Source organism: Chinchilla lanigera, unplaced genomic scaffold (assembly GCF_000276665.1).
Source record: "Chinchilla lanigera isolate Chin_1 unplaced genomic scaffold, ChiLan1.0 scaffold00077, whole genome shotgun sequence".
NCBI classification, from domain to species: Eukaryota; Metazoa; Chordata; class Mammalia; order Rodentia; family Chinchillidae; genus Chinchilla; species Chinchilla lanigera.
This window is the reverse complement of record NW_004955478.1, coordinates 4,504,863-4,518,850: the sequence shown is the minus strand read 5'-3', so window position 1 is coordinate 4,518,850 and position 13,988 is coordinate 4,504,863. Positions and strand designations below refer to the sequence as shown.

The following is a 13,988-nucleotide window of genomic DNA, read 5'->3' as shown; positions in this document are numbered from 1 at the left end:
TACGTGAGCCCAACCTGTCTGGAGGGTAGATGGGATTTAGATTTATGTGCCGTGGCCCACTGGCGTGGGAGACAGCTGGATGGGCTTGGTTTTAGGAGGCACATCTGTCTGGTGAAGGCTAGGGAAAGTTCTTGGCTCAGACTTTGATGAAGACAGACTTGTAGAAGGTGGTGCTTAAGTTTTTTCCATCCCATTGCATTGCACGTGCGTTGCTGTGCAAATGGATGGGTGCATGATGGCATGGCCTTGAGCTCACTTTGTAGCCCGGGCTGGTCTTGAACTCGCATTGATCCTCCTGCCTCAGCCTCTCCTAAGTGCTGGGATTACAGGCGTGCACCACCACACCCGGCAGAACTTTTTATTTTTATGAAGTCTGAAGTTTTTCAAATACCTGTGAGCTGGCCCATGTGAAATAGGTGGCAGAGATATTCACAATAAACTGATGACCACTTCTGGAAAGTAGTTCGTGAGTGTCCACAGTCACTTTGACTTCATAATCTTATCACTGATTATTTTTGTCTCGGAGATAGTCCAAATGGAAAACTTCAGTGTGTGAGAAATTTAATTGCGGTATTTCTATTAATTAGAGTAAAAATTAGAAAAAACCTATATGACCACCAGTAGGGGAATGTTAATTGTAGCACATTAATACCTTTGATATATGAAATCTTTTAGTTTGTGGTGTTTTTGTTTTTTAAGACATGGTTTCACTGTGTAGTTCAGGCTAAACTCACCGTGTAGCCCAGCCTGGTCTTAAACTCTTGGCAATCCTCCTGCCTCAGCCTCCTGAGTGCTGGGATTACAGGCGTGCGTCACCATGGCCAGCAATATATCAAATCTTTTAAAAGGAGATAACGCAGAAAAGTTAGGGTACAGTGTGAAGGAAACTGCTGGCAGCTGGCAGTGGTGCGCACGTGCTGACCATCAGGGAGCGGGCGTGTGGGTGACAGGAGCAGAAGGAAGTGGAGAGAAGTTCACGCTTGCGTTGGACCCTGAAGTCGTGCTGTGAGTCGCTGTGCCTTTCTAGTACCGAAGACTGCCTGTTCTCACCCCTAACCCAGCGTACCATTTTGAGGAGATGAGTGCTCGTGTTGTGATAACATTTGGAAATCACATTTCACTGCTTGGTAAAGCGTAAAGTACAGGCAGCGTTGTGAGTAGCAGCGTTGCTTTGAATCCTGCCTTGATTGTTAAAGTATTTTGACCTTGATGAACATTAAAATTGCTCCCGTTTGCATATTGCCAAAAAGCTGTGTGAACACTGTGGAAAAATGCTAGGCTGAAAAGGAAGACCCAGCTACATCGCGTAAGGAAGGGCGCCAGCGGGATATAGCTGGTAGCCGCCCCCTGTTCAGGATCTCAGTGCCCTGCTCCGGAGTTCAGGATGCGCTCGCTTGGTCTTTGCCTGGACCCTCCCTGCTGGGCAGACAGGCCAGGTGTGGTCACTTCCATTTCACAGGCAGGGGTGTTGACACTCAGACTGAGTGGCCAGTTCTGAGGTTTTGGGTCAGCAGGTGAGAGAACTAGAACATAGCTCCTTGGACAACCCCTGGAAGCAGCCTAGCAGCTGGATCTGTGCAGTGGTATCTCAGCTCGCCAGTTCAGCTCTCTGCGCGAGTCTGGCTACAGACTGAACTGGATGAGAACCAAATCGAAGTCCGCATAAGGCCCACGTCGAACCTAACTATTAAATTTGATTCGGTTCCTGTCCAGCTCAGTTTGGGACCAGCATCGTGAAAAGCATCAAGTCTGTGAACAGAGGCACCGCATAGTTAGGAAAGTGTTTCCCACACACTGACTGTAGCAGCAGGGGTAGCATGGACCTGCTCCTACATTGCCAAGTAGTGCACGGTGTGGGATCGTTTAGAACGGGTTACAGAGGAGTGGGCAGAAGCGGACATGGAAAGTGATGAACGGCACTGGATTGAAACCCTGCTTTTCATAGAGGAGCAGGGTGGGGATGGTGAGGGTGGAAGCGGTGGGGTCACTGTTCCTGGACCCACGAGTGGATAGCAGTGGAAAGCAGGACCAAGGGGTGGAGAGGGCAAGTGGTACTTTAGTCCTCAAATGTGAGTGGCCTTGCACGAATGAAGGAAGCAGTAGATGCTGGTCATTTACAGTTAATTTTGAACCATTCTTTGTGTTTTCTTTTCTCTGCCCCGGTTTCTTTTTTCCCTTTCAATACTAGGGGTTGAACTTAGGGGCTTGTACGTGGTAGTCAAGCACTCTACCACTGAGCTACATCCTTAGCCTTTTTTGTTTTGAAACAAGGTCTTGGTAAATGTCCTAGGCTAGCCTCAGATGTTTCATGCTCTTGCCTCAGGCTCCAGTGTAGCCTGGGCCTCCTCGGTAGCTGGCGGGTCTTGACACTTTAAATGAGAATGATAGTAACAGCATTTGATACTTTAATGTATCAGAAAAGGTCATTTGAAAGTAATTTTGTTTGCGTATCCACTCAGTAGGCCAGTTAACACATTAGAAATCATTAGTTCTCAGTTACTAAGTATAAAACTGTTTTCTTTTCCAGGATTACATTCCATCACAACAAGATATTCTGCTTGCCAGAAGACCTACCAAAGGCATTCATGAGTATGACTTTGAAATTAAAAATGTTCCTTTCAAAATGGTTGATGTAGGTGGTCAGAGATCAGAAAGGAAACGTTGGTTTGAATGCTTCGACAGTGTGACATCAATACTTTTTCTTGTTTCCTCAAGTGAATTTGACCAGGTGCTCATGGAGGATCGACTGACCAATCGCCTTACAGAATCTCTGAACATTTTTGAAACAATTGTCAATAACCGGGTTTTCAGCAATGTCTCAATAATTCTCTTCTTAAACAAGACAGACTTGCTTGAGGAAAAAGTACAAGTGGTGAGCATCAAAGACTATTTCCTAGAATTTGAAGGCGATCCACACTGCTTAAGAGACGTCCAAAAATTCCTGGTGGAATGTTTCCGGAACAAACGCCGGGACCAGCAGCAGAAGCCCTTGTACCACCACTTCACCACCGCTATCAACACGGAGAACATCCGCCTTGTGTTCCGGGATGTGAAGGATACTATTCTTCATGACAACCTCAAGCAGCTCATGCTCCAGTGATGTACAAAAGACTCGCTATTTTAATACCTTCTTGTGTTTTTGATTGTTTTCTGTTTGTTATGTTTTATTTTTAAAAATAGCAGTTTACAGCAGGAATTAGAAAAATCTTGATTTCCAGGTAATCTTAATCCTTCTGCGCCTTCGGTTTGTGGCTGAAAGCTGTTGAACAACATATCACCAGCACCTGCTGGCAGTGAGACTCTGATCAGCCTCCCCATAGCTTCCATTCAAGTCCGCCTGGTCGTCTGGCCACCCGCAGACTATGTGTATGTCTGGCTTGCCATCCTTCCACTTTTCCAGCTGAGTTCTCCTTCAGTGCCAAGAACACGGTGCCCTAAGTAGCTGTAGGAATGAGGTTAGGAATATTCAGCTCTGGCACAAGTAAGAGAGCTTCAGTCTGCCTTACAGAGCAGTGACACTCACTTGCCTGGCTTTAGGAGGACTGCTGTAAAAGGGCTATTGGAAAAAAGTTGGGCCTGAGGAGCAGCAGTCTGTCCATTTACACAGGTGTAGCCTTCGCGTGTTTGCAATTGCTGACATACCCAGCAGCTGGTTTTATTTTTAAATTCTTATGGTTTCTGAAGGTCATGTTCTTAGTGTTCTAAAGTTTACACGAGGATTTCTGGTCTGATGTGAAAGAGTTGACAAATGGTACCAGGGAGCAGAAAGATAAGCAAATACTATAGATAATATTTTGATCAAAAGTAATGAATGAAATACAGTTTGCCTTTTTCTTGTTTATTATGTAATTTAATGTGCCATAAGTGAAATAGTTCGGCCACTGCAGCACCTATAAACTGCAGGCAACTTAATAACAAATAAACATACCTGTTCCAGAATGCTGTGTGTTGCTTTTAAGTCCTGTCTCCGCCGATTTCACTCCTTCCTGGAGGAAATCAGTTTTGCATTATTGCTTCCTTTTGCTGCCTGTCCAGTCCCCAACAACTCCAAACTGTGGCATTTAAGGGGTTCTTTTGTTTATTTGAAGCTTGCCAAGGACAGTATTTTGAAGTCAGAACTATTTAGGAAGGTATTATCTGAGATTCCTGTTCATTCTTGGTATGTCGCCAAGGTACAGTATGTACATGTTTGCATGATTATGAGATGCCAGTCCTGTTGAGGTACATTTTAAATGTCTTCAGAGAGCTCCTAAGAATAAGTAATCTTTTCAGATCATACCTGAAGATTACATTTGACCTGCCCTCACTGCTTACCAAATTTCAACCATGCCCATGTAGCTTTGTGAGTACCAAGTGACTGCATAATATCATAGTGAGCGCAGCAGAGTGGCTGGTTTACAGTCCAAAATTGTTGCCTGGTAGGTTATATGTAGTGTTAAAATTGGATTAGAGATATGGATGTACGAGGCTGGTGACAGCTTGCAAAGTCTGACAGCTTTTCTGCTTTTCCTGAAAATTGGGATTACGACTGTGAGACCTATTAGTTTACTGTGTTCTCAGGAGTTTTTTTGGACCTTGAAAGATTGGTCAGCATTGTGGATCACCGAGTCTTTCTAAGTCAGTGGCTCTTGCTGTCTTTCTGTCAGGGTGAGAGCTGGGCCTTTCAGTGCGCTAACCTGGGGTTTCTTCTTGGAATAACTTTTCTGGCATTGAAACTTCCACTGTCATTATATCCATATGAATTCAGTGTGTCCATGCCTTTGTATACATGTGCTTCAGACATGTTGCCCACCATCATAATGTTCAAAATATAATTCATGCATGTTGGAGTAGTTCCACCTCTAGTGCTTTTTGCCAAAAAGAATACATTGTTGAAATTCACAGGGTTAGCATAGCCCAGTGCTAATGAATACGGTCTCTGAATATGTGCATGGTAATATTTGGTCTGTTTAGTGGTCTGTGTAAATTTAGCAAATAGTTATTGAGTGGCCAAGACGTTTAACTCCGTTGAAGGCTGAAGTCAGTTCCCTGTAGAAAGTGGACACTTAGGCTTGTTTAAGTTGTATTTCAGGTCTGTGATAACAATATTGCCTGACAAAGCAGAAATAGCCAACCTTCTCTGTTTTGACTACTACCAAGAAATGTCCAGTCACCAACTAGATACGCTATCATTTGGGTGTTTGCAGTTTTCTTCTGATGCATGTAATGTCTCAGAATCACCATTCTTTTAAAATAAAACCTAGAAGATATTTTGAGGCAATAAGTTACTTGTATTTAAGTTACACAGGCTTATTTCGACATTCAGTAGAATAGTAAGGTTCAAAGACTTTAGTCCCACATATTTTTGTATAGTATATTTTTTTAAACCATTTGAAAGAAGTCTTTCAACTGTATCGTGAAAGCCAGATCCTTTTTTAGTTGAAATACCACTCTGTGGAAAGGGAGATGAAATTTAATGATCAGAACTAAAAAGGTGCTTGTGATTTTCACCTGCTTCCCCTCAGTCTCGAAAAAAACTCAGATTTGAAGCTGTTTGGTGTGTTCAGTTTTCCAAGTCTGGTTACAGTTTGGAACAAAGTGTGCCTAGTTCTTCTGTATTACTTTCTGCTCTTCTGAGTGCCTTCTCATTGATCTGAAGAAATATCACACATGTCTTTGCTGACGTTACGGAGCTGCCTTGTAAGTCAGAGATCAACAACTTCGACCTTAATTTTTATACGGACTTCTTTTTTCAGATGTTTCTTAAGGACCTAAGCAATTCGAGGCATGCCTCTGCCACTTAAATACCATCTTAGTAGCCTGAATTGTTGCTTTCTGCCAAATATGGTATTAATTGGATCTTCATTTCAATATTACTACATGATGAGGGTGCTTGACAGCTGGAGTATGGCTGCAGCTGAGGAAATAGAGTGAGGAAAGAAAAAACATTTTTGTTCAAGTTGTGTCGACTAGAGCTTCAGAGAAAGTCCTGTGGTTTATCTTACAAATACAGGCTCTTTGCAAAAAACTTTCGCAGTCGGTGGCAGTGGTTGATTTAAAGTAGAAGGTAGTAAGACAGCAGACACCATACTACCAGAAATGATTAGAAGTATTAATTTAGATGACACAGAAATCTTGTGCCCTATAATTAAATCTTAACTTTCAATGTATACCGAAATGCTTGTTATCTTCTGCTTTTGATACACTGTATTTTTCAGCCTTAGTACCCATGTCCGGTTATGCCTTATATAAAGAGTAAAGTTACCAAATTATGCTGTTATGTTCTGAAACTCAAATCGCTATTTGAGAAACCCTCAAATTGGTGCTTTCATTATTTGATGATATATTTAGACAAAACCACAGACAAGCATTTGAAACTAGATTCTCCAGTGCCATTTGTACTTAGGTTATTTCTATATATGTAATGAGAAGGCTAAATAGCAGTGTCAGTTCTTAATTTCTTGTTTGGATTCATGGAGTCATGCCTGTAAAACCAAGCCAGACGTTTGTAACAAACTCCCTAATAAATCTAGAGAAGTCACTGTGTTACCCTTTCATTTCTTCTAGTTTTATTTGAGGAATCAAGAACAAGTTTCGTACACACCTTTTCATCTGGAAATCTTGACAGTACCGGTTACTTCGGTCTTTCTCCAGAATTTCAGCATATGAAATAGTAACAGGTGATACCTTCGTGCTGTGCTACTTGACTAAAAGTACTGTTTTTTTCTTCCCCTCCTGTCTTCTTTCCTTTCTTTAGTGCTAGGATATCAGTTGGCTTTTCAGTCCAGAATCTAGTAAACATGAAGGGGGGGGGGGTGACAAGTGGATGTGTTTATGTCTCTGTTCCAGATAAAGCAGGTGATCCAGCACACACCTGTCACTTTATGGTACGAGGTTAGGGCTTAATAAATGTATCCTAAACCTGAACATTTTCAATCAAGTGACCTTTCACTTTTTCAGTACCATCAAGTAGGTACTGGCCTTGGGCTAGCAGGTGGTTATCCACATCATTTGAAGTACAGTGTTTGTCCGCTGGCATTATTATGTCTATCATGAATATATAGTTAGTACTTAAATTAATATGTTCACCGTGCAGGTATAACCACCTGGTTTCAAATGCCAGAACTTACACAGAACATTGATCTTTTAAAAGCATTATTGATAAAGCAATATTTCCAGAGTTGATAATCCTGACCTGTACAAATCTGCTGTTAATGATGGATTTGTAGAGAGGGGTTGGAATCAGGGACCTGTAATAGCACAAAATTTCCATTCAGTGAATGTCACTGGTGGTAATAAACTGCTTGGCATGTGATGTTAATCTGTATTTTAAAAGCTTGTTTATAACATCCTTACTATACTAACTGATGATCTGTCCTCAGTCTATGCCTGTTTGATGACACCGGGAATAAAAGGGAGAGGGTGGGGATTAATCCTTGTTAAGTTCATGTAACAATTCAACAAACGATGCCGTTTACCCTCTTTTCCTCTTACTTGAAAGCAGAATTGCAAAATGTTTTAAGTGGCTTTTCTCTATTCTTCTATGGTAAGAGCTGATTTATTCCAAGAAGCCTTATCCAAAAGTATATTTTGTTACACCCTCTTACAAACTGTACCTAACAAAACGTGCTCTGTAGTAGCTCTGCATAAAAGTATTTGTGGCTTAGGGTTTTTACGTATATCTTTTTATAACCTTCCGAGAACTGCGCACATTATATGATACTGTTGTAAATTTTTGGTCAGTGCTGTAGTTCAGGATTGGCAGTAAGTTATTTCTAAAGGAAGTCTAGAAATGGAAAGGAGGGTTTGATTTTATAAAATGAGTTGCTATTCTTTAAGGCTTTTTGCTCTTGTAAACGTTTTGCCAAAAAAATTTTGCCTCTTGCTATTAATATTTGCTTTGTAAAAATTACTGACATTTAATAAAAAGTTATAAATGACTTGATCCTATGATGTTATTTAAACTAACAGTTTGATAAATGTGAAAGAGGTGAGTTGAAAGCCTGAAAGCAAAATTTCATGTAGTGATTTAAGGCACAGACATTTTTTCGGCAGCAGCACTTTAACCTTACGATCAGTGTATAAAGTTTTTTCAACTGAAGATGGAGATGCGGACTTCTTCCAAGGTAGTTCTCAGGCAGGTAATATGCTCTGACATGGGAAGAGGAAAAGGGAACCACTAATTTTTCTGTTCCTCTTACCGTTGCTGAAACTGCGTTAGGGTGTGTCTGGACTCCTGGGTTCTCCGGTTATGTGGTGCTGCTGTTCTTGCTGTAATTTAAATAATGTTTTAAAAGCAAACCAACATGTTCTCACTTTTTCTTCCAGTAAATTCTATTTTAGAATATGAGTTACAGAAAACATTGCAGAATAGTTAGGATCTTCCTGTGGTCCACCCCGTTACAGCTTCCTCAGCATCTTGCATTCTTAGTTTGGTATCTTCGTTATTAATGAAGCAATACTGGTGATGTTACTAACAGAACCCTCTTAACTGATTCAGATCTCCTTTTTCCTAATGCCTTTGCTGTCCCGGAACTCACCCAGGGTCCCACATGACATTTAGTTACCATGTCACTTTGCTCCTCGTGGCTATTACAGACTTTCTCAGGCTTGCCTTGTTTTGATCACCTTGGCAATTTTAAGGATATTATCGATCAGGGGTTTATATAATGTTCCTCTATTGGATGTATTTACCTGATGGTTTTCTCATGATTGGACAGGGTTACAGGTTTTTGGCTATTAAACTATTCTCATCAAATATCAAATGGACGTTCTTTTATGACTTCAGCTAAGTAAGCTGTCAAATAATTTCTGGCGTTGTTTCCACCTTTATTTAGCTGGCACTTTTGAAAGTGCTTTGCTTTTCTCCTCCAAACAGGACGTGGGCTTCCCTCCACATTGCAGAAGTGGAGGTGCGGTGGTGGGAGTACATATTCAGGGCTGTGTTTGGACTCTGACCATGTGTCTTCAGCCACTTGAAATTCTTTTTCAGAACCTCACCTTCAGCATACAATTTTAACTGTGGATCCCATGGAAAACTGAGATACAAAATTGAGATCTATCTAAATAGCTAAGAATATGTGATTTTGGAAACAAGTCCTTTGTACAGCCTTCTCTGAGAGTTAGGATCTTTTAAAGTTGAAACGACATTTACTTGAGCACTTGAATCCCTCCCCAAACTAAGAAGTCTTTAAAAAAAAAAAACTTGTTTTCTTTTGCTATTGTTGGAACAAGGGAGTATTTGCTATGGTTAAAAGAAACGGCTAAAGCTCCAGTTGCTGTACAGCGAAGTGTTTTGCCACAGACATGGTTACCTGACAGCGTGGGGCGCCGTGCTGGCATGGGCCCTGCTCTCAGAGTGACTTGTAACACTGCCTGGAAGGTAGATGGTTGGAGAGGGGAGAAAAAGGCCTCTTTAGTCTTTTGAAAATGCCGGGATTTACAGGATTAATCACGGGTTTGTTTTGGTGACTTGGGATATTTGACAGATCTTCAAAAAAATCAATGACTTAGGGCAGTGTTAAAAAACAAAAAACAAAACTAGTTTTTCCTGGTGAAATGCTACACTGGTATAAGGAGTAACTGTAGAAATTCTGAGCAGCTGTTTTGCATGAGTCCCTTTTTCCTTGAAATGCACTAAGAAGCCGGGCCTGGTGGTGCACACCTGTAATCCCAGCGCCCTGGAGGCTGAGGCAGGAGGATCGTTGCGAGTTCGAGACCAGCCTGTGCTACAAAGTGAGCTCAAGGCCGGCCTGAAGTGCATAGTGAGACCCTGTCTGAAAAAGAAAAAAAACCACACCAGGAAAACCAAAGTTTTGAGTACACACTAGCTATCATGGCGGCTCACCACAGAAATACTGAGGAGAGGTGTGCCCAGAGATAACATTTATCCTGCGTAGGGGAGTGTGAGGATTTCTTCTGCGAAGCTACGTGGCAGGGAAACAGTCAACCAAGACTTTTTAACAGTTGCTAGGTTTGGCGGGTTGGGAGGCACTTGTTTTGTTTTTCAGTTAACTGCACAGCAGCTTTTAACAGGCTTGATTTTCTGCCCCTGTCAAATGTTGAAGGGAGAACAAACATGAGAAGAAACCAAAGGCCAAGCACTGCTGCCCTTGAGAGAAAGCCTAGCTCTTCTGCTTTACTTTCCTCTTCTGCATGCAAAGCCCCAGCTTTGCGGGATTTATTTTAACATCAGAGGATTAATCAGCTCCTGAAAAGAAAAAAAAAAATCATAGCACCATGGCTCAAGAACAGTTAAGCTAATTTCCTACAGACGGTCCATTTGTAGCCGATTATAGTTTGAAGGAAGATGCTAAAAAACAACATGGGGAGGGTGCACATTCCAGAGAAAGAAGTGCGTGGAAATGATGAGCAGCCGCCTAATTTGGGTGCGGTAGAGAGCCATTACTCTTCTAGAGATGTGAGCAGAATAACATTCAGACCCCTCACCCGACGTGTAAAGTACCCAGGGCCAGGCAACAACTGTCCTTCCCCAAGCCAGAGTACAACAGAGTCACCAGAGGCCAGGGGGGAGCAGTTGGTCCACAAGTTGCACAGACGTTCTGGTGACCATACGTAATGTCCGCATATACTATGTTTCAAACAACCCAGAAGAATAGATTTTGCCTATTTGCACCACAAAGAAAGGACAAATGTTTGCAGATGGGTACACTTACCCTGATCTACCAAACATCACAGTGGTACAGAATATGTACCAACTCCTATGTCAAAATGATGGGTGGGGAGCAAACTAGATGGCTCATTTTCCCTCTGCTTGTCTCTGGTTCTCTGTCACAGGGCAACTCCTGATTATCCTTCAAAGGCTAAGTAGACCTTGAGGTCTACTCCTCATGGACTGAAGCATCCAAAACTGAGCTAAAATAAACCTTTCCTCTTTTTAGGTTGATTGCCTCTGGTATTTGTTACAGTAACAGAATGCTAACTAACACTTTTTTTCATTAACTTTTCCCGTAGATGACTTAAATCTCTTAAAATACATCATTCCTAACCCTATGCTGCCATAACCACTTCATAACTAATTTTAGCATTTGGCTCTGAACTCTCAACATACTGAGTCTAGAATCCTCAGAGACCTGGATTCTCACAAGACTTGAAACACATTATGATGGCACCTTAGAACAGAAAATTTAAAAACTGGTCCCATGTTCTGTGAATCACTGGTTACGTGAATAATTCTCAGTTTGGGAAAGATATTTTGAAATCATTTTTTGTTACTTTCTTTGACAATGAGCAGTTCTGGTCCGCATTCACTGTAGACTTGTGAACATGGTAACAGGGATGTAAGTTACCAAAGTATAGCTAGAGCTTGATTGATGAATCTTCATTTCATTACATTTTCTGAACAATGGCACACAAATATGTTATGGGACATTCCTTCTTTGGCCCAGGCATGTTGATGAGCTTAGTCTCAGTCACATACATTTCTGGATCCCCTTAAGGCCCGAGAGACACAGACACACTTCTTGAGCTCCACTCCAGGGCTGGCTTGTGAGTGTCGGTGGTGTATTCATACTGACCACTTCTTGGATGACAGAAGGCCCTTCTCGCTACTCTTCCCCCACCTTGGAAAGGAGTATGAGAGATTGAGGGAGCAATATTTAAAACTTCTGTAGTAAATAATTTTACCCATTTAGTAGTGAAAAATAAAATGATTTTATTTCTGCATTGTAAGGTTAACTTTGTCTTATTCTTGCATTCCCAGGTGTGCAGTGGTTATTTTTTGTTTTTGCTTTGTTGTTTCTCACTTTGGATTTTTTTTTTTTTTTTTTAGTTCATTACAAGAGGTTTCAAACACACAGAAGTAGCGATAATAGTATAATGAACCCGCACCCACATTCAACTTCAGCTGTAACTCCTGGCTGTCTCACCCTGTCCATTCTGCACCCTTCCCTGCCTCCACCTGAGATTATGGAAAGCAAATTCCACACATCATATATTAATAGCACAGAAAACTTCAGTATCTCTAAAAGATTCCCTTAGTTTAGCAGTTGCTTTAGGAAACATTCTTCTGATATCAACATTTTAAAAAAATAACCATTTGATGGAGACTCTGTGGTCTCCAAAAGTTTATAAATGGAGAACTGATCTGAACCCTTCATCTAAGAATCTGACTCTTTTGTCAGATTGCATTTCAGCTTTTTCAGGGTATTGAATCTTCCCCAAACTCAGTGTCTTAAAACAATAACTACTCTTTTTGCCTCTTAAGTCTCTGAGTGTGCCAAGTTGTTCTTTGGTCTGGGCAGCTGAGCTGATCTCTGCTGCTGTTCCACGCATAGCATGCTGTTCCACGCATCTCTGGAACAATGGCACACAAATAATGATATGGGACATTCGTATGGGACACATGGGGCTGTTGGTGCCTTGGTTCTCCATATGGGTTCTCATCTTCTGGTAGGCAACATGTGAGATCTGTGGACCATATGTTGACTTCAGGGTTGCAAGCACAATAGACATGAAGCCCTAAGGCAAAAGCCACAGCCTGTACCATGTTTATTAAAGACCAATTGGCCAAACCAGGCACGGTGGTACATGCCTGTAGTCCTGGAACTCTGGGAGGCTGAGGCACGAGAATTGCAAGTTCAAGCCCAGCTTGGTTTACTTGACTGACTAATTATACCCTGTCTCCAAAAACTTAAAAAGGGCTGGGGATGTAGCTCATGTGAAGGCTCCGGACTCAATCCCCAATACTGCAGAAAAAGACCAATGAACTAAAGCAAATTATTGGCCAACTGGGATATATTCGTTCTTCACCACCACACCCAGAGCCTTACACTTGCTAGGCAACCATTTTACCACTGAGCTACATCCCCAACCCTTTTATTTTTTATTTTGAAACAGAGTTTCCTTAAATTGTCCAGGCTGACCTCGAATTTGCTTCCTCCTGCCTCAGCCTTCTGTGTAGCAGAGAGAGAGCAGGGATTGCAGGTGTGAGCCACCACACCCAGTCCAAATCAGATCAGATTCTATTTCTTTTCTTTCTCCTGTGTGTGTGTGTGTGTGTGTGTGTGTGTGTGTGTGTGTGTGTTGCTGGAGATTAAACCCAGGGCCCTGCATATGCTAAGCAAGCACTCTACTACTGAGCTACAGCTCTGATTCTGTTTGTTCGTTTGTTTTTGAGACAGGGTCTTGCTATGTAGCTCAGGCTGGTCTTGAACTCCCTGGAAATTCTCTTGCCTCAGCCTCCTGAGTTCTGAGATTACGGCATGTTCTGCCATGCCCAACTCTGACTGATTCTCAATGGGGCAATTTTTTATTTTACCAGAGATGATTCTGTCATCTCTTGTTCTCCCGCAGGCAACTTGAAGCCAACACTGGCCAGCCATCTTAATGAGAGCATAGAACTACTTCCACAACCCAAAGCTTCTGAAATAGGAGCCTTAAAAGGTAACTTTCCAGACTCAAGTGCCGGAGGAGTGATGTTTTGAGTCAAAAAAAAAAAAAAAAAAAGTCTTCCTATTAGGGTCACTGGCAGGCTGGATATCCAGGGACATTCCCTAGCAATATAGGGCTCACATCCAAGGACGTTCTCATGATTGTTTACAAAAGCCAGCTCCACACTATCACTGAGCTGGACCCCAGAAGGACACTTGGACACCAAAACTCAGCGTTTATTCACTGGGAAGTTGATAGTCATTTCAGCACTCATAATTTCATCGTAATGAACAAACAAGATTGAACTTTCAATGAGCACATGGAAAGGTGCGCAATGTCTTTGTCCACCAGGGAAATGCAAATTTAAACTGTAAGATACCATTTTATGCTACGAGGATGACTGTAATAAAAGACAATAGTGAGTGTTAGCGAGAACCCTAATCATTGCTAGGGAGGCTGTAAAAGATTCCACCCCTTCGGAAAGCAGTTTGGCGGATCCTCCAGATGTTACCTATATTTACCACATGATCGAGCAATTATAACCATAGGTGTGTATGTAAAAGAAAACATTCATACAAAAATGTGTACACCAGCATTCCTAACAGGATTATATGTAA

The 13,988-nt window shown here is 41.8% G+C and overlaps 1 protein-coding gene across 1 annotated transcript in view; it reads left to right on the top strand.

Annotated features, from left to right (window-relative positions):
- The window catches only part of Gna13 (guanine nucleotide binding protein (G protein), alpha 13), a gene marked incomplete at its 5' end in the record, with an annotated part of 41,715 nt that extends 33,796 nt beyond the window's left edge, over positions 1-7,919 (top strand). Inside the window, 1 exon segment of the mRNA XM_005402134.2 lies at positions 2,528-7,919. Coding sequence (XP_005402191.2) covers positions 2,528-3,100 — 573 coding nt within the window.
- Between the last annotated feature and the right edge of the window lie 6,069 nt (positions 7,920-13,988).